At 37.7% G+C, this 24,358-nt stretch overlaps 1 protein-coding gene and 1 long non-coding RNA gene across 3 annotated transcripts; one reads left to right on the top strand and one right to left on the bottom strand.

Moving 5' to 3' along the window:
- The first annotated feature begins 17,296 nt into the window (after positions 1–17,296).
- On the top strand, positions 17,297–19,128 carry LOC147555856 (uncharacterized). 2 transcript variants are annotated; one of them, XR_015235029.1, is made up of 4 exons: positions 17,297–17,432; positions 17,522–17,600; positions 17,954–18,080; positions 18,634–19,128. It is a non-coding gene; the product is annotated as an uncharacterized LOC147555856 (long non-coding RNA). The 2 variants fall into 2 exon arrangements; XR_015235028.1 differs by having other exon boundaries at positions 17,299–17,428.
- A 1,587-nt stretch (positions 19,129–20,715) lies between these two features.
- LOC147555855 (5'-adenylylsulfate reductase 3, chloroplastic-like) lies at positions 20,716–24,212 on the bottom strand. The gene is made up of 4 exons (XM_086663550.1): positions 23,216–24,212; positions 22,935–23,090; positions 22,714–22,840; positions 20,716–21,970 (listed from the first exon to the last, which is right to left on the bottom strand). Exons 1-4 carry the CDS (start codon positions 23,298–23,300, stop codon positions 20,923–20,925), a joined length of 1,416 nt encoding a protein of 471 aa, XP_086519676.1. The 5' UTR covers positions 23,301–24,212; the 3' UTR covers positions 20,716–20,922.
- Positions 24,213–24,358: the final 146 nt, after the last annotated feature.

The raw sequence follows: 24,358 nt of genomic DNA, 5'->3' as shown, positions 1-24,358 counted from the left end.
CATATCTCATAGGCCTAAAAAGGAATTAGGCAAAGATAGTACAAAAAGGCCAAAAACAGGGTTTTTGGGCCTAGACCGGTTCGGGTACTTCTAGGACTCGGATTGGGCTGAATTTTGGAGGGTTAGTTGCTGATATAATAAACATTATATCTGCCAATTTTAGTGGTGTTTGGACACCTCCTCCTTAGGGAATTGAGAAAATACCAATAGTTGCTATTTTCGACTATTTCCCTAAATCTTATTCTAAAGGGTGTTTTAGGAAACCTAAAAGGAGGTCGATTCTTATTAGGGTTCTATATAAACACTCCTAGGGCAGAGAATAAGGTGTGGAATTTCTCTCTAAGCTTTCTTACTCTACCACATCAAGTAGAGAGGAGAAAGTGAGCTAATTCCCATTACTATCAATCTAGTCAAAGAAGAAGGTGTTCTTCTTTTCCAACCACCATTGGTGTGCTAGCTATACAACAAGGTGGGAAATCAAATTGATTGCTCGTGTCCCAAGTAGAGGAGCTACACTTGAAGCTCTTGGTCTTCTTCAATCAATTCAACTAGTTCGAGGGAAAAGCGATTAAGGTAATCTACTATCTCCATTAGATTAATTACTAGTTTTGCATGTGATCCTGGGAATACTAGTGTAGACATTAGATGTCATATTTCCGCTATAAACACTAGTAGAAGGGTGTAAATCCCTACACGTCTACCCATCCACCCGACTACCAGACCCGACCTTCTGCCCGTCAACCTGTCTATTTGGAGGCCCGAAGCCTAGTTGCTGGTGCCCACCTAACGATCTCTCTAACCGTGTGACTTTCTACCCGTCCACAGTTCTTACACTCTGTTCATATATGATCTTGCTTGGTTGTCAAAATAATGAAATTTATGACAATCTTTTACTTGTTGATTTTACCCCTAATTGAATAGCTCTTGTTAGATCTTATCTTTACCCTAATTTTGCAATTTAGTTACTTGTCTGTTAGCTTAATCTTACTATTAGTTACTTGTTCAAACACATTTGATTATGTTTTAGGTGCTTATGAACTCTTAGAAGTCATTATTGCTATTCCACCATCTTATTGTTCTGAGTATAACCGGTATCCATATTCGGTTTTAGTCCAGTACTTTTGGATCGTTTAATTACTTGTAGCTCCAGATCAACTCTGCTTTACTTGAAAAACACAATAATCCTTAAGCCGATTTAGCACATAGAATCACCCCAGCTCCAGTACTTCTTATTCTGGGTATTTTATGATTCTAACATGCTTTTTGTCGTTATCCAATATACTTACCACAAAATTTGCTTGGCACAGAAAATGGTGGCTTTGGGAATTGGGGTGGAGGAGGCAACCAGAGTAGGGGGGCTGGGATAATCATGGTAAAGACTTTTATATAAGTATCTCTTTGTGCATATAGGCCAATTTGACCATACATGTTTGCATTTGTAAATGCGTTTTGAATACCACACATGAATCGAAAATGAACAATCTTCAAGACCTTGTTGACAGTGGAACTAAACCTCACACCACGGTGGTTGGTGGCTAAGTAAGGTCAAAATCTTACATGTGAGAGACCACGGTATAGATGCGCACTTTGATAGGTAACGTGAATGTGTGTTTTCGCCAATGTCGAGTCGTTTTGGGTGGGTTCGTGGATCCTCTGCCAAGAACAAAACCCCGTACCTGTGGACTTGGACCTAAGTCTCTAAAGCAGGGAATAAATAGCGAAGAACTTTGTGACCTAATATTTAGTAGTTCAGGAAGTTCATCTATAATAATGGAAGTTGATATGAATTAGGAAGTCGACCAATTCGAGCCTCGTATACCTCTGTTTTTGTGGGTATTATATAAGAACCGAACCTCATCTTCCATTTAGCTTTATTATCTTTTAATATGAATTGGCAAGTCGACCCATTCGTGACATAGTGTGTTTTCACAGGTGGTGGATATGAAAGAGGTAGAGGAGGGTGGAGAGGAGGAAGCTATGAACGTGGTGGTGTCCGAGGAAGGATTGGTGAGCGAGGAAGGTTCTAAGTTCCACTGTTTCGGGAGATATGGGGGTCGTTTTGTTCGTTTTTCACAGCTTGACTTTTGCCTTGGTCGGAAAGTGGAGATTTTTTACGAAACACCTGGAAGCGATATAGTTTTGTTTCGATAATCTCCGTATCGATATAGTTTTGTTTCAGCCAAAACTGTTGTGATTCATTTTGAGTCATACCCCCAATCTCAAACCACCTTATATATGATTTATCAGTGTGTGTATTGACTTGGTTTTATCTGTGGAAGCAAAAAAAGAACTAGGGTTTGTAAATACAACTTATATGTCTATAGTTGACAGTGATTGGTGTTTTGGTGAATGCATTTTTCTTTTCATATATCTATGTTTTGTTGGCATGGTCTGACCAGGTTCTTGTGTGACTTGTTCTGTAATATGTGTACTTAGATTAAGACTATATGTGTGTGTGTGTGTGTTCTAGCTGCTGGTATAAGTAGTAAGAATATGAGGTAGTGCTTACAAAAATGAATGGTCACTGGGGTCGAATTTTTTATCAAAAATGGAAAGGTTCCGAAGGATCAATTATGGAGTTTGGTGCACGAGAGGGCATAATAAATCACTAGTGGTTTGAGCTCGGGTCGTGTTGGCCCGCGAGCTACACCAACACGGCCTGAAATTTTACCTATCGGAACTGCACGAAAAATGCCTGGTGTGTCAAGTCCGTCATCCGTGGGCATGCCAACTTCTTTGATGTGGAGGGATTTTTGGCACGTCATGACCACCAAGTTGGCACAACGCAACCAAGTGTGTTACCAAGGGTGGTGTTTTCTGCTAAACAAATTTCCATCCCTAGGAAATCACATTTTGAAGGAGGATTCATTTCTCCTCAATAGAGAATATCTAAACTAGAGGTGGACAAGTTTGCCATTTTCTTACCTTTAGTCTAGTTTTCTTTTGCATAACAGATCTTTGCAAACACGTTTGCATAACAGATCTTTGCAAACACGTTTGCATAACAGATCTTTGCAAACACGTTTGAATAACAGATTGTTGCAAACACGTTTGCATAACAGATCTTTGCAAACACGTTTGCATAACAGATCTTTGCAAACAGTTTGCATAACAGATCTTTGCAAACAGTTTGCATAACAGATTTTCGCAAACACGTTTGAAAAAAAACGTAAAGGAAAAAAACGCCGTTTTTTTCTGGGTTTTTTTTTTTTGAAAAAAGTATTGAAAGTGAATCTTGTTAGAAAGCTAATGAAAAATCATTTCTAAATATATAATATATAATTTTTATAGAAATCCGACATCTCAAACAAAAGTTATATCGATTTAAATTTTAAAGAAAAATAAAAGAATTTTGTTACACAAAATGACAAAAAAGGGTATTTTAGTATTTGCACACTTTTTGGCCTGAATAATAATTTTCAAATGTTTTGTGTTTTTCTACTCATTTTCAATATTATTTTGACCTTTCTAGAAATTACCTCTATAGTCTATAAGTTCTTCTCAAAATTTAAAATTTAGTCATTCTTATAAATAAAATAGTATATTTAAAGAAAAATCAATTGTGTCATTCTTAAAAATAAAATAATTAATTTAAGAAAAAAAAATAAAAGAAACTGCATCTCTCTTTCTCAATAAAATAACTAATTAAGAAAAATGAAACAAAAGAAAATAAACAATTAGTAGAATACCAAAAAAATTAGAGTATCCAGAATATAGCACTAATAAATATGGAAAGTCCAGTGACATGTTTGGAGAGAGCGCGTAAAGAAATACTATGGGGAGCTAATGAAAAAATTTCGTCACATTTAATTGATACAACTGTACGTGCCCTAGACACGAAATTTACCCTAGTCATGTAGAACATATATGTTTATATACACACATTGAGTTAAGAATCTGTAGATTAAATATAGCATATATGTTTATATATACAGACATTATGTATGTGACGAATGTAGTTGGTTATTTTCATTAATTCCATAAACAACATAAAAAAAAAATATAAAAGAAGATTCAAGTAAATAGAGATAAACAAAAGAAGTAAGATGGGAAGTGCCAAAGTGGAGACTGAGGTAGGGGTGGGAAAAAGATCCGGAAGACCGCTATCCGACCCGTTCGACCGAGATAAAAAGTGTCCATGGACACCCGATGGTCATAACGGTCAGTGTCCGACCGGCCCGAAAGAATTGACGGACGGTCACGGTCAAAATTCTATGTCGAAGGACCGACCGGTACGAGTGACCGAATAGGTTGACCGACCAAACTGTCCTCATTTTTAGAAGTTGACCGTTGAATTTTATAGACATATGAATATATGATGATCGTTGGCTATAGTCATATAGTCCTCTGGAAGACCAAACATTAGTGCATGGCTTAATTATATCTTGTCAAATGATGATCGACTGTTTTTTTCTTTTTTATATTTACTTTTGATTTCTTGGCTAAACATCGTCATTTGTAAGTAATTTTGTTTGTGGTAATAAAAATAAAGTTCTGAATTAAGTACATTTATTGGAAAGTCCGGACCGAGACCGTCCGGTGTCCGACTGGACCGGTAAAATAAACGGTCTTGGACGGTCAATGGACAAAGAATTCTTGAGAGTGACCGTCCGAGTCCGCCCGAGTAAATAGGTGGTCACCAAAAGTTTATGTCCGAGTCGACCGGTTCGATGAAGTTAGAGTCCGATACCGACCGGTCCGGACCGATTCCCACCCCTAGACTGAGGTTCCGTTACCAAAATTTCAATGTTGACCAAATTACAGCAACCTAACTTTGACAAGTACTTCTACCAACTGTCAAGCACGTTTGGAGTTTGAAATACTCTTCCAGTTGAATCCAAAGCTCAAACCATTGGAGATGATCATAACAATTAAATCAAGCAATTTATTAACAAAAGGTTAATTTTATACTTACTGAAAAAATCAGCAGCATTTTTGCCATTACTAAACCTCCTAGTCGCCCCCAAAAAAATGGACGCCGTTGTGGCCGAAACTTGCTTTTGCAAGGTAGAATTTGAGGTAATTGTTGTATCCGACATCTAGAAGTGAGTCCCCAATTGCAAAACTTGCAGGAACCACATGACCTTTTAAGTAAGTAAATGTCATAAAGATGAAGAAGAAGAAACATGGAACATAGATGTAATTGAACGCCATTGTTTGAGAGATTAATTAAAACTCTCTTTCTCTCTATATTTCTCCCTCTTCTCTCTCTCTCTTATATGCATATCTATTTATCTAACTTTGTGCATCTATATATCTATTCGGAAAGAATTTCAAAGAAAGAGGAAGGGGAGTTTAAATAGGGCGTGGACCATTTAAAGTGTTTCCACGCTTCTCACTTTTGATTTTTATTCTTTGTTTGAATAAAAGATGATGGCCAACTTAGACAATAATTATTTCATAAAAAAAAACAAGACTTAGACAATAATTTCCTTGCATATTCACAGGTCATTAAGTGTTTATTTTATTATTGACTATAGTCTTACAAAGACATTGATACATCGATACAATGTCATTAAGTATTAATCCATTACGGTCAATTATATAATTGTTGTATGCGAAATATTTCAACTTTAGTGATAAGTGAAGTGGCGTTTGATTTGTTTATTTGAATTTGAATATAACCTGTCTATATCTGAATTTTGATTTATCATATCAGAGTCGTTTGAATCTACTTTTTTTTTGTCAAAGAGTCATCATTTAAGAATATTGGGTTAATCTAGTACCTTTCCATCTTTCTTTTTTTTTTTCTTTAGTAATACCACAATAACATTAATAGTGAAATCGATCACATCATTACATGGTATGAGAATTCTTATTCCTAACTACACGAGAGTTACAACGTAAACTTCTACACAGAACATTCGAATGTAAACTGCCTCATGAAGGAAAAGAAATTAAACAAGACACAGACTCAAAGAAAAGACCCTAAAGGTCAACAAAAAAAAAGATCCTCAAGCTCAAGAAGGAAAAGACCTTCAAGGTTGACAATATTAATGAACTAAGACTTAAAGTGCCCCGAGTCGAGAGAACCACCGTCGCCATTACTGGGAAGTCGCCGCCACCACTAAAGAGCTGTCAAAATCATTATACTAATTATATTGAAATACTAAATTATCGGAGATTTCTTCTGCAAAACAACTCCTTTGACATATCTCAGCTTATCTCGCATGACTGAACTCCTTGTCGAAGATGTAAATTGATGGAAATTGGAGTTATCCCTTCACCATCTTACTAATCAATTAGAGAGAAAAGATCAAACTCAAAGAAGATGCCCAGACCCTGATGGTTAAAATTGATGACACATCCCATAAAAGAAAATATGAATTAATCAACTCCAATCAGATGATTCTTAGAGAAACAATGAATTCATCTTCTTTCTTCCTGTCCTCTCTGATATACTTCAAATACCTTAAATAGATGGATGAGCGAATGGAAACACTAAAAACGGGTAGTATCCCCTTTCAAAAGAAAAAGGATCAGGCGGAGGAACCCCTCCCTCCGCCGAAAAAGACGAAGAAAACTCTGAGTTTTTCCTGCAGAAACGATTTATAGAGAGAGAGTACCTTACCATCTTATTTGACCTTTTAATGGGGGTGAATAGGCCCAAAGTCCAAAATTCCAACCCCAATGGGTTTCCATAACTCCAACCCAAAAAGCTTTCCGGCCTTACTATTAGAAACAAATTGGGTGTACCTCCAAAATCACTCCAAAAGCACTAAAGTGATGACGGCTAGGGTGCACCACTGCACCTTCAACATTTCAACCGTGTTAAGCACCAGAAAAAAGGGCCGATGACTGGCCGTTCTCGGGTCTTTCAGTATTTTTCATTTTGGAATCATCAATATCTTTCTCTATCAATTTTTTTTGGACATATGACCTTTCATATTTACTCAAAACTCTAAAATCTTATTGAGATTTTCTCTGAAGATCATCGACGACCAAAGTCTTTTAAACTTTAAATAGTGACATTGGGAGCGGGAGAGATTTCTATACAAGGGAGTCCTTTACCAACAAAATGTGCGAAGACGAAATGGGTTTTTGAGGAGAGAGAAGGTCCCAGATGACGTCAGCAAGGCGATAGAGCTTCCCTCTCCTTTCCCCCAAAACGAAACCCTAACTCTACAATCACTGCCATTAAATTCTCTCAAATCCAGAGTAATCATCATCAAATCCCATATTGAATCTTAGCTAACCTATCAAGAAGAGAGATACAAAGGAAATCAACCAACTGTCAATATCAAAGTTATTATCGCCAATTTTCAAGATCCTAAGCCTAGCATCATCTAGTTAACCGGCAAAGAAGACGAAGGGATTTCGTCCTCGGGAATCAACGCAAAAGACGAAGATCAAAGTAAGCACATCAAGTAAGTCAGGTTTGTTTTTTAACTCATTAAATTGGATGTACTGTATTTGCAACATGTGTAGGAACTAAAGAGGTTGAATTAGACTGTTCGGATCCCCTCCTTCCTTTCATGCAACTTACCAAAGCCGAGTTTAACAATTGGTGGTAGATTATTGGGAGATAGCAGACGAACCTCCAAGTGTGAGTATCGTTTTACCATTTCAACGAGCACAGGAACAATTATGGCACTTTCAGCGTGCGAGTTTGAATATGGAGGTAGGATTGTAATAATGAGCAAGTTAATCGAGGTGATTTTGGTTCTTTCGAAGAGATGGAGTAAAGTCCTTTAATACTGTCTTCTGGTGATAATAGCCTTTCTCCTTCTCATAGATAAAGCTCACGGCACAAACCTTTATCATCTTCTTATACCCTTCAGATTTCAACATTGATAGACTTTCCAGCAACATGGCTCTGCAACTCAACCTATCAGACTACGGCAATCTCACTATCACATACCCTAAACCAGCAGGAAATCAAGAACTCAAAGAGATTTCATCAGGTTTCATTGCTCGGTTATGTTGTCAATATAACTATGGAATAGGTTTCATCAGAAGACATCTCTTGTAGCGCCCAAACTTTCGAGTCCGAGAATCGGACGAGTTGGAATGTCGAATGGAGCTAGGCGTTTGTTTTGAGATTTGACTTTGAATAGTTATTTGGTTGAGCTAGACCATTCATTGGATAGAGATCGAGAAATCAAGAATTTTGACTAGTCACATGTAAAGATCGGACATTGTCGGTCTATCGTTCCGTATTAGGTAGTTTTGTTCGTGATCGAATTAATAAGGGCGATATATTTTCTTCTTGGTTAGTGGTGGGATGAAGAATAAACGAAAGGCTAAACTAGGGGTCAAAAAGTAATTAATAGGGGCTGAACTAGTTGGATATGAATATGGCGGCACTTGCTTGTGATGTATGTATAAATTGAGGACTTAAAACTAAATTAAATTCATGGCCACTTTTGTTTAACGACATGTGGCACCCCACTTTCCCTTACTTCCCAACGCCTAACCCCACTTCCTGTTTACACGTAGAATCAATTGCCACCAAACACCACACCTTTATATTCTTATTTTTTTATTTCTTTTCCAAACTCATTTACAAACCATCAGAGAAGGTAGTAACGACTGGAAATTAGGGCTTCGAGTGATATAAGCTTTGCTCGTCGATTATTTCGCGTTCGACGGTCCAAATTCGATGAGATTTGTTTCAGGTAATTCTATTCGACTCGTTTTACATATTTAGCGGTTCAGAATTTTCTATTTCGTCCGTTTTTGGTGGGTTTACGATAGTTATTTCGATAACTGTATAGTTGGGTCTAATATCTCTTGGGTTCGTAATTTAGAGCTATTTGGGATAGTTATAGTTATATTTCTTTGAATGATTTATGTTCAGGATCGTGTTTAGGATATTGTGGACTATTTTGGGCTGTCCATATATAGCCGGGTTGCCGCCGTATTATTTTATTGCTCGAATTTCATATTTGGAATAGTTTTGGAAATGAATTGGAATAGAAATGGTTACCCGAACTATGTCATATTTCACATAAATGGATAGGTTGAGTTATGGATTCGTAACATTGGGTTCATTTTATGATTTGATAGTTCAAGATCCATAGTATTTGGTTCGATATATAATTTGTCAGCTTATGGGATCGGAAATGTAAAATAGAGTTCATGGGTTTGTGGGTTGGTCCGTAAGGTGTATCGGTTGTTCGATGGAACGTCTCAATGATCTCTTTAGTGCCCGATAGGACATTCCTAGTATAGTTTCATTCATTTTATGCATTCTTGCTTTGCAAGAGGAGTCTTGACAGTTATGTAACTGTCAAATGACCGTTTTGTCCTTTTATATTCCAGTGAGACTACTGTACTGCTATAGAGAGCTCGAGGGCAGGCGGAGCTTAGTCAAAGACACTATTGGAAGTGCAAGGAGAGGTAGGATCCTACGAATCTTACTTGGAGCACGGGTATTCCCCGTTTCACCATTATATATATATATAGTCATTTTTTTCTTATAGTTCTCTAGTTCAATTTATGATATGATATGATATGATATGTATGTATGTGGTGTACTCTATGTTATGGATGTTTCTCTTTTCAAAACAAATTGGTTTTTCTGAAAAAATAATCACATGGAGGCGGAATCGCTTGATCTGTGTGATCGTTTTGTGTGAATTGTAAACACGTGGTGGCGGAATCGCTTGAGCTGCGTGTATAACATGGAGGCGGAATCGCTTGATCTGTGTTACGTGTATTGATTGTTTGACGCTGGGCATTGGTTGGTCCCCTTGTTTATATTTCTGTTATGGATTAGCCATGAATTCATGTTAAGGGTTACACTCGGTGCGTGTGGCCAGCCGTTTGGTAACGACCATTCTTGTTTACCCGGAATGGGGTCCGAGAGAGATTGGGAGTTGGGGTATTCCGACCCTTGGAGTGATTAGGGGACTGACCAGTGTCATGTTTGTTTATTTATTCTGCTAAGCCACTGGTGAGTGTGGTTTGAATTCTGTAATGTCTTGTGTTTGATACTTACAATGTTTCACCGAACCGAAAGAGGGTGTTTACCCAAGTTTTCTTAATAAGAAAATACTTAATCCCTGAAAGTGGAAACTTGTAAAAGCTTGGCTTTAAACAGGATTTACCTTACCTTGAGACACAAGAACGCTCTTCTCCTTCGGTTGATGGGACTTGTTAGGAGGGCTCTGTTCTTGTAGCTTTGGGAGCCTATCAGATCATTTAATATTATTATAGGTTCATGCATATGTTTGGGTATTCTTCGAATGGTCAATGAGTTGCCTTGCGAGGAAGCGTCAGATCTGGCCGGAGATAGGACGCGCCTCAAGACGAGATAATTGTATCGCCGTGGGTATATGGCTCTACTAAGCGACGATACTCTTATAGTCGTATGGGTAAGTCATGACATATTCTAAGTGTATCATTGTTTGGGTGAGATTTACTATTCGATGCGTATTGAGATCACAAGTCAGCCCGATGGGCGATGATGACGAAGGGAGAGTTACGGAAGCTCTTACCGGGGTATTACGTGGATCCATGTGTACACTGCAGTAGTCAAACGTTCGATAAGGCGCCGCCTGCCTACGCACTAACAAAGGCCTACCGGTTCTTCCTAGCCGAATAGTAGGTGACCCCGACTGAGGGCGTATTCAGTCGTGATCTTGGTAAGCTAGAAGAACTATCTTGCTATATTGTTTTGCTTCATGTGCATATTGACATCTCTGTATATATGTAACACTTATAACTATTGATATATTAAAATGCTGATGTGTGTGGTGCGGGTAGGATGTCTAGGTATCCTACTGAGCTGACCTTCGGGTTATCTCATTCCTATTTGTTGTTGTTCAGTTGCAGGTATTGGTGACCCGGAGTGACATAGTTTACTTCGACGACTCATATTTATGTAAGATTATAATTTCTATTATATTTTCAACATAATCACAACGTTAATATTATATATGTATCATCTAGAATAGTTAGGATCGTTTTCTCCCTCGATTGTGATTGTACACATGTAAATAGTATGCACATTATCACTTTTTATTTGATGCTATTGTTATTTAGAAGTTTGTGAGATATGTATGAATGTTTGACAGGTTTTTCAGGTTTGATATGTTCAATTTATAGAGGAGACTCTGTCCAAATTTAGTCTCTTCTGTGAACTATTCATAAACATTAATTCAAGTTGTTTTTCTCTTTATGAAAACTATTTTGGGTTACATATTTTCCGAGCATATTTTCAAAAGGTTTAAACTATATTTGTTTTTCCGCTGTGTTTGTTCGTGATTTGTAACCCGTGATGAGAGTTTTGGCTTGGGTTTATATTTGAAACTGGTTTGAGTTAGTATTAGACCGAGTTTCTTTTATAAACTGTCGGGCAAACCGTGATTCGGAACACGGGGCGTCACATCTCTCGTATCAATCCAAGTTCTTTAGAGAATGTCAGATCACTCCAATCAATCAAGGCCATAACTATTTCCTGATCAAACCTAGCAATCTCATAGTTATGAATGAGATCAATCAAGGTCGCCCCTTGATCATTCGAGGGTTGTTAGTAGTAATGCAAGAGATCGGATTCCCTTTGGAGCAGAGTTACCAGAGCTGATGCAAGAGCTTATGTGGTGTCACTTCTCAGATCTTCCATCATCGATCCAGAACCAGCACGACTTAGAGATTATCTTCTCATGCATGGGGTACATATTGCAGATCCTTCCGAAGAATTTTTACATGCTCACCAAGCCGTTCCTCAAGATTCAATTCATGTATGATGTAAGAACTCCTCTCCTGTCTACCTTAACTTCTATATTCACAGATGGTGGTAAACCGATTAACTTTAGCTATCTTAGGTTTCCCAAAGCCATTTGCCACATCTGTCGAATCATAGAACACCCGATGACTCCTTGTATTAGAGCCAACACTCAACATTCTGTTACACCTATGGACATTAATCCTAGTCAGTCTCTTCCTGTTTCGAACTGGGCTCTAACAATAGCAAATAATCCCAAACCACCCAAAGCTCCCATTCCACCTCATGATCTCTTTCAGCAAAGAGGTAAGAGGAAGGAACCGCAGGCTCTCATCGGAGTAAAGATAGAAGAGGGTGAGGTCAGGAAATCTTATGCTAAGAAACAAAGAGATATGTTAGTGGGTGGGAGCTCTTCACAGGGAGGCAATCAACTCCAATGGGTTTCTAAGAATTCTTCTGATTCGCTTGGGTTCTCTCCACCATTTCCAGATAGTTGGTACTGTCCCCCACCCCCCCCCCCCCCCTGGAGCAATAGACAGTCAAGAAGAAAGGAGAAGACACATATTTGCGGATTCATTGCTCGTATCTCCAGGTCGAGCATCAGAGGCAAGGTCGGGTGGCGGAAAAGAACAGACTAATTCTCTTGATTAAGTTAGTTGTTAGTGGAGGTGTTTCTTAGTCTAAGTGTTGTGGCTTTAGTTTGTCCTATTTCTTCTCAGTTTAGTTCTTTCTTCTGGTTTTGTGTTGGTTCTGTGCAGCATACTAATCCTGATTAGTATAAGATAGTTAGTGGTTTTAGTTTCATGGTTTATCTTTCTGGTTCATTTTGATGCTGCAGCTCTAGTAGTCTTTGTTAGGTTTTTAGTTCCTTTTATCGTTTACTGTTGTATGTTCCTGTTCGTATTATATTAATGTTTATGTTCTTATGTTATCTATATGTTATAAGCTCCTTTAGATCTGGTTTGGTGTCTTATTATCTTTAGCTCCTTTAGCTCTGGTTTGGTGTCATATTATCTTTAGCTTCTGCATCCTGTGTTATCTGTGGCTGTTACTTATGCTGTGATTCCTGTTTTACTTTTGCTGCCTGGGCCTTCTCTTGAGGTGCTCTTATAGTCTTTACTGTTTTTTGGTTGATTCGGCGAGCCTTTCTTCTTGACCTTAGTCTTCCTAGGGGTGCCTTTAGACGGCGTCGGCTTTCTCTTCTTTTGATGAAAAACCCATCCATCTTAAGTTGGAATGTTAGAGGAGCCTCTTCCTTCCTCACTAAGAAACATATCATGGCGCTTATTATGAAGAATAATTCGGACATCATCTTCATATCGGAGACGAAAAACAAATCTAATACCATGAACAAAAATATTCCCATTAACAAACACTATTCTAATCACTATGTGGAACTTATTAACAAAGCAGGTGGTCTAGCGCTCTACCGGAAGCATAACCTTGATGTCAAGATTATTTACGCTGACAGCAATATCATTCATGCGGAAATAAACAGCACTAAGTATCCTCAGACTATTATGATGTCGGGTTTCTATGGATCACCCTATAACAAGAACAAGCTCAAACCTTGGAAAACCCTTATGAATCTTAAAGTTAATAAAGATCTTCCCTAGATAGTAATAGGAGATCTTAACTGCATCCTCGACCCTACGGACAAAATTGGTGGTACTACAGGGTCTAACTCTTATACAAATAGGATTACTGAAATCCTCAGCGATTTGGGTCTCATGGATATGGGTTATTAGGGCCAACCGTACACCTGGAGTAACAAACAATATGGGGATAATCTTATTCAGGAAAGGCTCTATAGGGCAATGGCTAATCTGCCTTGGCTTCTTCAATTTCAGAATTCAGGTGTCACTCATTTAGATGCAGTGGGTTCTGACCACTCGCCTATTTTTCTTAAGAACATAGACCAGAGCCAATCCCATCCGAAACCATTCAAGTTTATTAGGACCTGGATGACTCACCCGGATACCCGGATTGTTTCAACTTTATTAAAGATAACTGGAATATTATTAAACAGAAGCAAGTTCCGAATAGCATTCAGTGGGACCTTAAGAAGCTCAATAAGAAGCTTACCTATTGGAACAAAAACGTATTTGGTAACATAGAGAACAACATCAATAAAATCACAAAAAATATACAGAATAGTAGATCGAAGGAAGAATATAATCGGCTCAACTTAGAATTGGAAGATCTCTACCTCCAAGAAGAAAGTATTTGGAAGGAAAAATCGCGCTACAACTTCATCACGCTGGGAGATAAAAACACTAAATATTTCCATTCACAAGCCATCCAGCAAAATAGAACTAACAATATCAGCGCCATCAAGGATAGTAATGGAGATTGGAAAGAGGATATTCATGAGATTCAAGACATATTCACATCCCACCTCCTTCACATAAGTACCACTATTAACCCTAGAGAGGACCCTAATTCTAATAATCTTTTCAACCCTACCATCACCCATAACCAGAATATTAGCCTAGTTGCTATTCCTACTAAAGAAGAGATAGACCGGGCCATAATAGTCTTAAGAAAGAGGCTGCACCGGGCCCGGGCTACCCTCCTTTCTTCTATCAATAGAATTGGGAGACAATTAACGAGGACATTTATGCTATAGTTGAAAACTTTTTCTCTTCCGCTTGCCTCCCTCCCGAGATAAATCATACACATATCTGCCTCATCCCCAAAACCCAGCAGACTTCCGTCCCATCAGCCTGTTAAATACCACCTACAAGATCATCACGAAAGTGTTGGCAGAGAGATTCAAGAATACTTTAGATCCCATCATCTCCCCTTACCAAGCCGCTTATGTCCCAGGCAAACAAATTACCGATAACATTATCATGGGGCAGGAAATCATCCACTCGTACAAGAAAATGAAAGGAGCAGCGGGTTGTTTTGGCCTCAAGTTAGACATGTCTAAAGCGTTTGATAGAATTGAATGGAATTATCTTATAAATATCATGAGAAGGCTAGGTTATGCGGAGCACTGGATTAAAATGATTCATACCTGTATTGTAACCTCCTCCATGGCAGTTCTTATCAATGGTCGCCAGGCAAAACTTTTTACCCTATAAGAAGGATTAGACAAGGAGACCCCCTATCGCCGTTCCTCTTCACGCTTGTCATGGAAGGACTTAGTCGTAAATTATTGGCTACTAATAATCAAGACAGGTTCTTAGGCTTCCCCACTAATCACTCTGATCTGGAAATTTCTCACCTCCTCTTTGCAGACGACTGCATCATTTTTGGTAGGAATACGATAGACAATGTTCACAATCTTAAAAAGATTCCGCAGGAATTCAGTGAAGCTTCGGGGCAAATGATTAACTATACCAAATCTAACATCTTTTACTCGAAGAATTCACACCCTAAGTTCAAGCGCCTTATTATGCGAGCCCTTAAAGTGAAGTATGCGTCCACTTCAGAGAAATACCTTGGCTCACAGCTTTTCATTGGAGCACAGAAGACTAAGGTTTTTAAGGACATACTAGATCAGATAAAAAACAAGCTGAATAAATGGAATCACTGTTATCTATCACAAGCTGGTCGCACTGTGGTCATCTAGGCCATAGCTGTAGCCGTACCCCGATATCAATGTAGTGTTTTGTTATTCCCTAAGGAATTAGCAAAAGCATCAAGTCCACTCAACGGAACTTCTGGTGGGGTAAGTCAAAAGGTTTGTGCACCAAAGTCTGGTCTCATATTTGTTTACCGAAAGCCATGGGGGGCCTAGGTATCCATCTGCCAGAACTCGACAATACGGCTCTGCTTACTAAGATGGCCTGGAGACTCAAGACTAATCCAGAAGCTATATGGGCCAAACTCATCAAAGGTAAGTATTTTCCCAACTCTGACACTCTTTGTCCAGCTAAAGCTCATCACTCTTGGATCTGGAAAAATATAAGAAAGCACTACAATTTTATTGAAGATCTCTCCCAATGGAAAGTGTAGTCAGGAAATGATATTAACATATGGGAAGATAATTGGATACCTGAGATGGATAGAACTGTGAGTAATAACTATAAATCTAATCTTACCAAAGTTGCGCAGCTGATTACGAATAACAACTAGCACAATGACATCCTGAATGCAAACTTCGATACCGGTACTCAGAACTTAATCAAAGCAATCCCTGTGAATACCGAAGGCAAAGATCACCTTAAATGGAAACTGTCAAAAATCCGGAAAATTTACAGTGGCCTCTATGTATCAGCACTTAAGCACCAATAGCATTAACCAGAATCTTAACTCTCGGAACTGGAAGTTCATATGGTCACTCCCTGCTGTCCCTCGAATCAAAATATTTATCTGGAAAATTTGCAATAAAGCTCTACCGGTCAGAGAAAGAATAGGCAAATATATTGACAACAATACGAATTGTCCTAATTGTACAGCCATTGAATCTATGGAGCACGCTCTCTTACATTGTGCCATAGCGAAAAATATTTGGTTTCACTATAATATCATCGCTGAGAACATCTCTTCCGTTGTAGAATGGATCTTCTCTTGGGAAGAACATCCTGATCTTTGTCATACCGCAGAGAATATGCACTTTACTACCATCCTTTGGATTTTATGGAAAATACGTTGCGACCATTGCTTTCAACATGAAATTAATGATCTTCCGCAAATTATCAAAATGATAGAAAACTTTCCAAAAATAAACAAAAAACCGGTGAGAAACAAACAAAAACCTCTAGAAAAATGGCAACTCCGACTAATGAATTTATCAAGATCAATGTTGATGCTTCTTTTTTAAATATTACATCCAATGTGGGAATTAGTATGATATCTCATGATGTTAATGCAAAACTTATACATGCACAAGCAAAATCTACAAGAGCCAGGAATAGCGAAGAATGTGAAGTCATGGCTATCCTTTTCGGAAAGCAATGGGCGAAATCTAAGAATCACAAATCTATAATCATAGAAAGTGATAATTTCAATCTCATCAAACATCTTGGCAACAATCGCCATACTATTCACTGGCAATCCTTGATTCACGTCAGGAAGATCCGAGAAAGCAGAAAAGAATTTGATGCGGTTCAATTCCAATTCACTAAAAGAGAATTAAACTCAAATGCAAACAAGCTAGCAAGATGGGCAAGGAAGCGCAATAGAAGCAAAGTTTGGAAGAATATTCCTTGTATTTTAATTGATACTTACTTTAATAACGTTTTGATTCATTAATGCAAGGTTAGTTCAACAAAAAAAATGTGCACTATGTCCACCCCCTACTTTGGACCTGCAACTCATTTTCTTTTGGTTGTGCATCCTTGACATGTTTTCAGAATTCATTGTTTCTCCCTCTTATAGCTTCCTCTCATTTTCGGTTGGGAGATTTGTTGTTTGGACTTCATTTCATATAATCCACTTGCTGTTTAGACTCCCTTTTTTCAGAGTTGCATTTTGGACTCCTTTTTTCAAAAAAATAGTTAAATATAACAGCAAAACAAAAATTTTGAGATGAAAATACTATTTTACCCTAAGCAAATGAAAAATACAATTTTACCCTCAATCTAACCTAACCCATCCTATTTATTAACTCTAATATTAACTAACCCTAAACATATGACCCGCGAGTCCAACCCTAGGTGATTGAACCCGATTCCCATCTAAATTCTAAAAATCGATTGGGAGAGAAGGGAGTCCAAAACCGAGTTTCATCTCCTCCATCTTCTTCGATTCTCTCTCTGTAGCTGTTAACAAAAACGAGTGGAAGAAGGAAACCAGTCTCACTAAGTAAGTGAGTTACGAATGCTCTTCACCTTCTCTATCTACCTTCATCTTCTTCCATTCTAAAATTTTAGGGTTTTTTTGAGTTATTTTTTGCAGTAACCGATTGGGCTCCAAATTTTGAGTTCTTTTTTGCAGTAATCTATTGGGTTATATGTATAACGAGTTCTACTAAGCTGTAAGTTCTTATTAGCTTTACCTTTCTACAATTTATGACCTTCATACAATTTTAGGTTCAAATATTTAGGTTTTCTGAAATTGGGATTTTTTAAAAATTAGGTTTGTTCTAATATTAGGGTTCTTAAAAGCTTTTTTAGCTTTACCTTTCTACAAGTTACGATCTTTATACAATTTTAGGTTCCAATATTTAGGTTTTCTGAAATTGGGATTTTTTTTTTAAATTAGGTTTGTTCTAATATTAGGGTTCTTAAAATTGGGAGAAACCTTCAATTGGGGGTTTGATTCTGTTGTACAGAATGTCATGGAATAATACTGAATATATATTGATTTCATCTTTCTCATTCACCCAAGGATAACGTCGACACTAAAACAGGGACTTACGGATATGGTGTATACTCAAGGTTCTACACAACTACCACCTATAGAGACTAGTACACCATCACCTAATCAAAGTTCATATGAGTTTATTAAGCATACAGTAAGTTACTTTTTGTTTAATGAATTATAATTTGTTTCATATTTCTAAATATTTTGCTAGGGAGAGAAGAGTATTTTCCTGTTATATCTTGCCAGCTTATCCTGGTATCCCCTCATTTGATTTGGTATTTGAATTTGATGGTATCGATCTTGAAAAAGTTATTTCCAAATTTTATATCTTGAGTGAGAAGAGTATTTTCCTGTTATACTTTTGGTGTTATAGGAGGAGTCTTTTTGGTGTTAGAATCAATACTTTTGGTGTTAGTTCCAACATTTTATATTTTGTTTGAGAAGAGTCTTTGCTGTTATATTTTTGTTAGTGCTATAGAGTATTTTGCTGTTATACTTTTGCTGTTACAGGAGGAGTATTTTGGTGTTAGAATCAATACTTTTGGTGTTAGTTCCAACATTTTGTATTTTATTTCAGAGGAGTCTTTGCTGTTATACTTTTTTGGTGCTATGTAGTATTTTGCTGTTATACTTTTGGTGTTAGTTACAACATTTTATATTTTGTTTTCTTGTTGTTTAAATAGTTTTGTTCTTTCTTGTTGCAGACTCCTGAAATTGTCACTTCACCACCATTAAAGAGGGGTCCGAGAAGGCTTAAAAGAAGTAGGCATCGAGCACATACTGAACCTCCCGTGCAAAGAAATTGGTAATGCTACTCCAGGTACTGCTAATGCGACCAAGAAACGAAAGAAATCAGGTGGTTCTGCGACCGGTAAGCCACGAGGAAAATGAAAGAATGGCGACATCAACAAATCGCAAACAGTTTCAGGAGAAGTTAGAAGAAATCAACGTAACAATTAATGTTACCGTTAACAATTGATTGAGAGGATTGTATTTTGATTAAGAAGAGTACATTTGCTGTTACACTTTTGGTGTTACAGGAGGAGTCTTTTAGCAATATTGTTTCATAGTTTTGTTGTTACAGGAGTCTTTTTGGTGTTACAAGAACCAATAGTTTTGGTGTTAAGTCAGGATAGTATTTTTGAATTTAGATGGAATCATTACTTTTCGTGTTACATGAAACTAGTATTTTGATTGAACTCCCAACTTGTTATTACTTAATTTATGAAACAATATTGCTTTATCCCAATTCATGATGTACAGTATTTGGATTGAACTCCTCAAACAAGTTAATCACAGATTTATTATCTCCTTGTTGGGCATAAGCAGCCATTATAGAGTTCCAACCAACAATATTAACTTCTGATAGTAACCCATTAAAGATTTGACCCACTAATTCAGCAGTTGCACGAAGAGCACCAAAAATACTGTACATAGTTGACCCAACATTACAAGATTTCATTTTAGCAAATAAAGAAAGAGCTTTAGAAGATTGGGAATTCTGAGTTAGACCCACTATAATTGAAGAATAACAAACTTCATCTCTCTCAGGAATTTTATCGAACACCTTGAGGAATTTTAATGAACTTTACTTTATGAAACAATATTGCTGTTATCCCAACGGATGTTAGGAGATTTGCTATTATCCCAATTCCTTGCTGCTGTTATCCCAATTCATGAACAATATTGCTTAACCGACGAGAATGTGTCTGCAATCTTTTCCACCTGCAGAATAATGAAACAAAGAACCATACAAACTTCAAAAATACTAACACTTTCATTGTCTCTTAGAAATCAATACTGGAACAATTTTGTCTCTTAGAAATCAAGCTCAAAAGTGCCCTAATTTTGAAATAAAAAAAAAACCTAACAGGGATCCCAACCTAACATAACAAGGACCTGTTTTTTACCTTAATGGAAAAAGTAGCAGTGGTTTCCTTGCCCTTGTAAATGGGTTTCTTTCATGGAAATCAACTAATTGGTATATTGGGTTTAGGGATTGGCGTAAATGATACATCAATCTTACTGTTAGATGTTGTTCTTTTTTTCTAATCAGTGTGATTGTTCTATATGTTTTCATTTAATTTACCATTGTGAAGTAGGAATAACAATTTTATTTGGGATTAACAGACATGTAAATAGAGAGAGAGAGCTGCAACAAAAACCCTAATTTTATTTGGGATTAACAAACATGTAGATAGAGAGAGATTCTTCACATTACCTGAAGATTCTTTGGCTTCCTAACTCGAGCAATGATATCACTAAATCTTGATCCAGAATCTTCAGCCATGATAATGGTTGTAATGGAGAAGATGAGCATAAGAAACTCACAATGGAGAAGATGAGTTCGTATAAGTGGGACTTCACGACAACCAGCAAATCTCAATTCTCCCACGACTAACCTTGGTAGAGTCAGGCCAGACGGGTCCATGGTTTGATTATTTGGACTCATCATTTTCGTACACGTGGCAGCCATCTAGTTGTTGAGTTAAATAAATCAGGGAGTCCTAATTGTAATATTGAATATGTGAGGATAATTTGGGAATTATCTAAACTATAACTTCAAAATGCAACCCTGGAAAAAGGGAATCCAAACAGCAAGTGGGTTATATGAAAGGGAGTCCAAACAGCAAATCTCTCTTTTCGGTTTAATCAAAGACTGATACAAGAAATTGATCTCAGAATTCATTATTGCTTCCTCTTCATGATGACATTTCATACTTCAAGAACGAAGAAACAAGGGACATGGGAAGGATAAAAGAACTCTTCAAGCATAAAAGGGCAACTTTTTCAAGCATAAAAGGGCAACTTTCTTCTTTTATTACCCAAGACGGTTCACTTTACAAACAAGAAGAAGAAAGGGGAACAAAACCTACAAAGATAAAGCCCAAAAAGAAATAAAGAGAAACAAAAAGTACTATACATGCTCTATATCTATCTCGGGACCAAGTCAGCTTTCTTACGATAACATATACATCACTCTTAGCCAGCAATTATCGGAGAGCATTGACAAAAGCCATCAAGGAATCAACATCTCGCTTCTCAGATGAGTATTTGATTGGTCGAGAAGAGTGTTTTGGGAAGAAGAGTATGGTTGGAAAGCTTCCCATCTGTAACTCCTTTTGAGCAAATGCCTTCTGTTCTCCATCTGCCCTAAACTTTGCAACATTCACACCTGATCCTTCCAGCTTCTCTGCCAATTCAATGTATGATCCTTCCATTGCCTGGCAGAACCGGCACCAAGGTGCATAAAGAACGACGATCCATGGTTCTTTTCGACTACCCAGTTTGGTTAAATTCTCTATCCCGGCTCTGCTCAAACTCACGACACTCTGTGTACTGAAAATATCAGAAGTAGAAGCGTTTCCGTTTCTGGTGTCAACAGATCCATTTCCATTACCAGTTATTTGAGGAACCTCTTCTTGTTTGATATTGCCTTTGTGAAGTCCACATTCTTTAGCTTTTGCGTCTTCCCACCACCACCTTCCTTCTCTTTCATGTTGGCCAGGCAAGACTGGTCTAGTACAAGGCTCACACCCAATCGATACATAACCTTGCAAGTGTAACGGGTTTACGGGTACATTCATGGCACGGAGGAAGTTCCAAATGTCTGAACCATCGATATTTGAGACAGGATTCCACTTGATCAAACTTCCAGCTCCACCTTCCAGACCTTCAAATGATGGGTCTACTTGAACTACAGGGATTTCAGCTCTCGTTCCTGGAGATTGATCTTTCCTTTGACCTGTGATCCAAGCACGAAGACCCTTAAGCGCTCTCCTTAAAGGTCTAACCTTTCTCACTCTACAGCATTCTTGGTGTCCATCTTCATAGAAAGAGAAAAGTCCTTTGTTTCTAACTAGACCTTGAACTTCGACAGCATCAGGGAACATGTACTCAATGTGAATGTTATAATGTTTTTCAACCGAGTCAAAGAACTGGTATGTTTCTGGGTTTAGTCTTCCAGTGTCTAGACTGAATACCCTAAAGGGTCGACCTGTTAATCGTGCATACTCAATCAACGCCACATCTTCTGCTCCGCTGTATAAAGCAAAACATGATCAAATTTCAGCTTTCGGATATGAAAGGTTAATATCATCATTAAAGAAATCTAAGATTAGCATTTGACACAACATTCTCGATATCAAGTAGCCAACTTATAGAAAAAACTAGTTTCATCCTCGAGACAAACCTAAGTTTGGATGTTCAATTATCAAGTTATGTATATAATAATTTTACAATCAAGCTTAGTAAGTATTGAGGCCATTTAGGTGTGCTCGTTTTTAGGTGTGCTCGTGGAGCCATTGACAAGAGAAAAACCTTGAAACACGTTAGGTTTAGCCCTAGGTTTCAAAAGCGGAGACAATATCGATAACTACTAAAGCCTATGCCGTAACACGCAACAAGTCTTAGCAGTTATCGATATTGTCCCCGCTCTAGACACCTCGGGCCCAAACCCACAGGTACAGGGTTTGGTTCTTGGCGAAGGTTTCACGAACCCATCCAAAAGGACTCAAAATTTAATAAGCTTGAGCGTTCACTTATTACCCAGGCTTCGGACACTCTCGTGAGCGATGTGGGACTATCACATCCCTCGCCCTCAACAAAGAGGCATCCTCGGCTCTGATACCACTTGTGATACTCTAACCCTTAACAGTAGTCCTTATTTTCCCCCCTTTAGACACCTCATGCCCAACCTCACAGGTACAGGGTTTTGTTCTTGGTGAAAGCCCCAAAAGCCCAAATCATAATCATAAATACCCACATGCTATTGAGATGGTTACCTAAAAGCAATGGCGATATCGTTTCCGAATTTCTCAAGAGCTTTATCCATGATCTCAAGAGGAGAAGCATTTAGAAGTTCTTTAGCTAACTTATCATAATCCTCTGTCTCTACCTTCTCCACCACCTCTGCAAATTGAACAAAAGATTAATGAGAAAATGGTCATTACATATTTATCTATAAAAACGCCCAAAGTGGTTGAAGAAGATAAAGATCATTTACCAGGTGCAACAATGGTGGCTGCGAGTGGAACAATTGAACCATTTCTTTTCCGTTCTGCGCAAACTGGTGTAACTAAGCTTCGTCTCCGTGATGAAATCGATGTTTTTGATGCCTCAATTGTTCGATCCAACAGACGAATTGAACCAATTGTTGGTGCTGAAATCAGACAATCGAAAAAAAAAACTTAATATCTCAAATAAATTTAGGGTTCATACTCAAATCCTCAACTTAAATTAAAACAAACTAGAAATAGAAATTAAAAGAGAGGTTTAACAATGTACATTTGAGCTCCTGAGAAGCAAATGTGGAAGAAACCAGAGATCTGGAAATTGTTGTAGTAGTAGTAGAAGAAGAAAGAACCTCCATTAGAGAAAAATTAGAGAGAGAAAGAAATTAGAGAATGTGGTTGTGTGGTTTTCCTGGTAGTTCTTGTGTGTGATGAAGAAGAGAAGACGCTGAAGTTAAATATATAATCTGAATAAAAATAACTAAAGAAAGCAAACTTTTTCAGGTTCATTGAACCTGGTCCTGTTTCCGTCCATCTATCTCTCTCTCTTTTTCTTCTCTCGGTCCTCGTTAGCCGTTGCGTCAGCTCGCCTGACAATACGGACCAAACTATAATGTCATTCTGTTCACCCACGCCACGGCCACGGGTTAAATAAACACTTCAGTCAGATCAGATGTCTTCATCTAGATAGATCTGAAATTAAACACACTCTATTTATCCTCATAACCATCTACCCATCTAGGTCTATAAATTGGTTGAAGATATACGTGCTAAAGGTGGAAATATTACGCGTGAACCTGGTCCAGTTGAAGGAGGGAAGAGTGGGATTGTCTTTGTGAAAGATCCCGATGGTTACATGTTTGAACTTATTCAAAGGGGCCCAACACACACCTGAACCACTTTGTCTTCGTGTAGGCGACCTAGAACGTGTTATCAAGTTCTATGAAAAGGTAAGCTAAAACAGATTCAAATTATATTTAACGACTTGTCTGTTTAAAATATATTTTTGTAGGGCAATGAGTGAAATTGTCTATACTGTTTTCATTATATTGACTTTTAATGGTCTTATACTCTTATAAGGTGAGTGGTGTACATGAACAAAAAGAATATCGAGTGTGTATCTATGTCACGTAAATGCTTCTTTTTAATATCCTTCTTGTTCATGTCGGGAACGCATAAACATTCATGAAATCTTGTCAGACATTCATAATCACCTCAATGGGGATAATAGGATTATGTGACCATTTGTAGTACATACATGATAAATATCTTCGAACATGCCTCTTGCCGACACTTCTTTGGGACCGAAAAACTGTGAACTTAGATAATAAGCTTGAAGATCACATAATCCGAACATTTGTGTGTAACTGAAAGCTCTATGAGGAAAAAAAAAAAAAAAAAAAAGTGAAGTTTTCGA

Source organism: Eschscholzia californica, unplaced genomic scaffold (genome assembly GCF_041429995.1).
Source record: "Eschscholzia californica isolate CP2 unplaced genomic scaffold, dmEscCali1.0.p SCAF_2, whole genome shotgun sequence".
In the NCBI taxonomy this organism is placed as follows: domain Eukaryota; kingdom Viridiplantae; phylum Streptophyta; class Magnoliopsida; order Ranunculales; family Papaveraceae; genus Eschscholzia; species Eschscholzia californica.
This window is presented reverse-complemented; position numbering and strand designations above follow the sequence as displayed.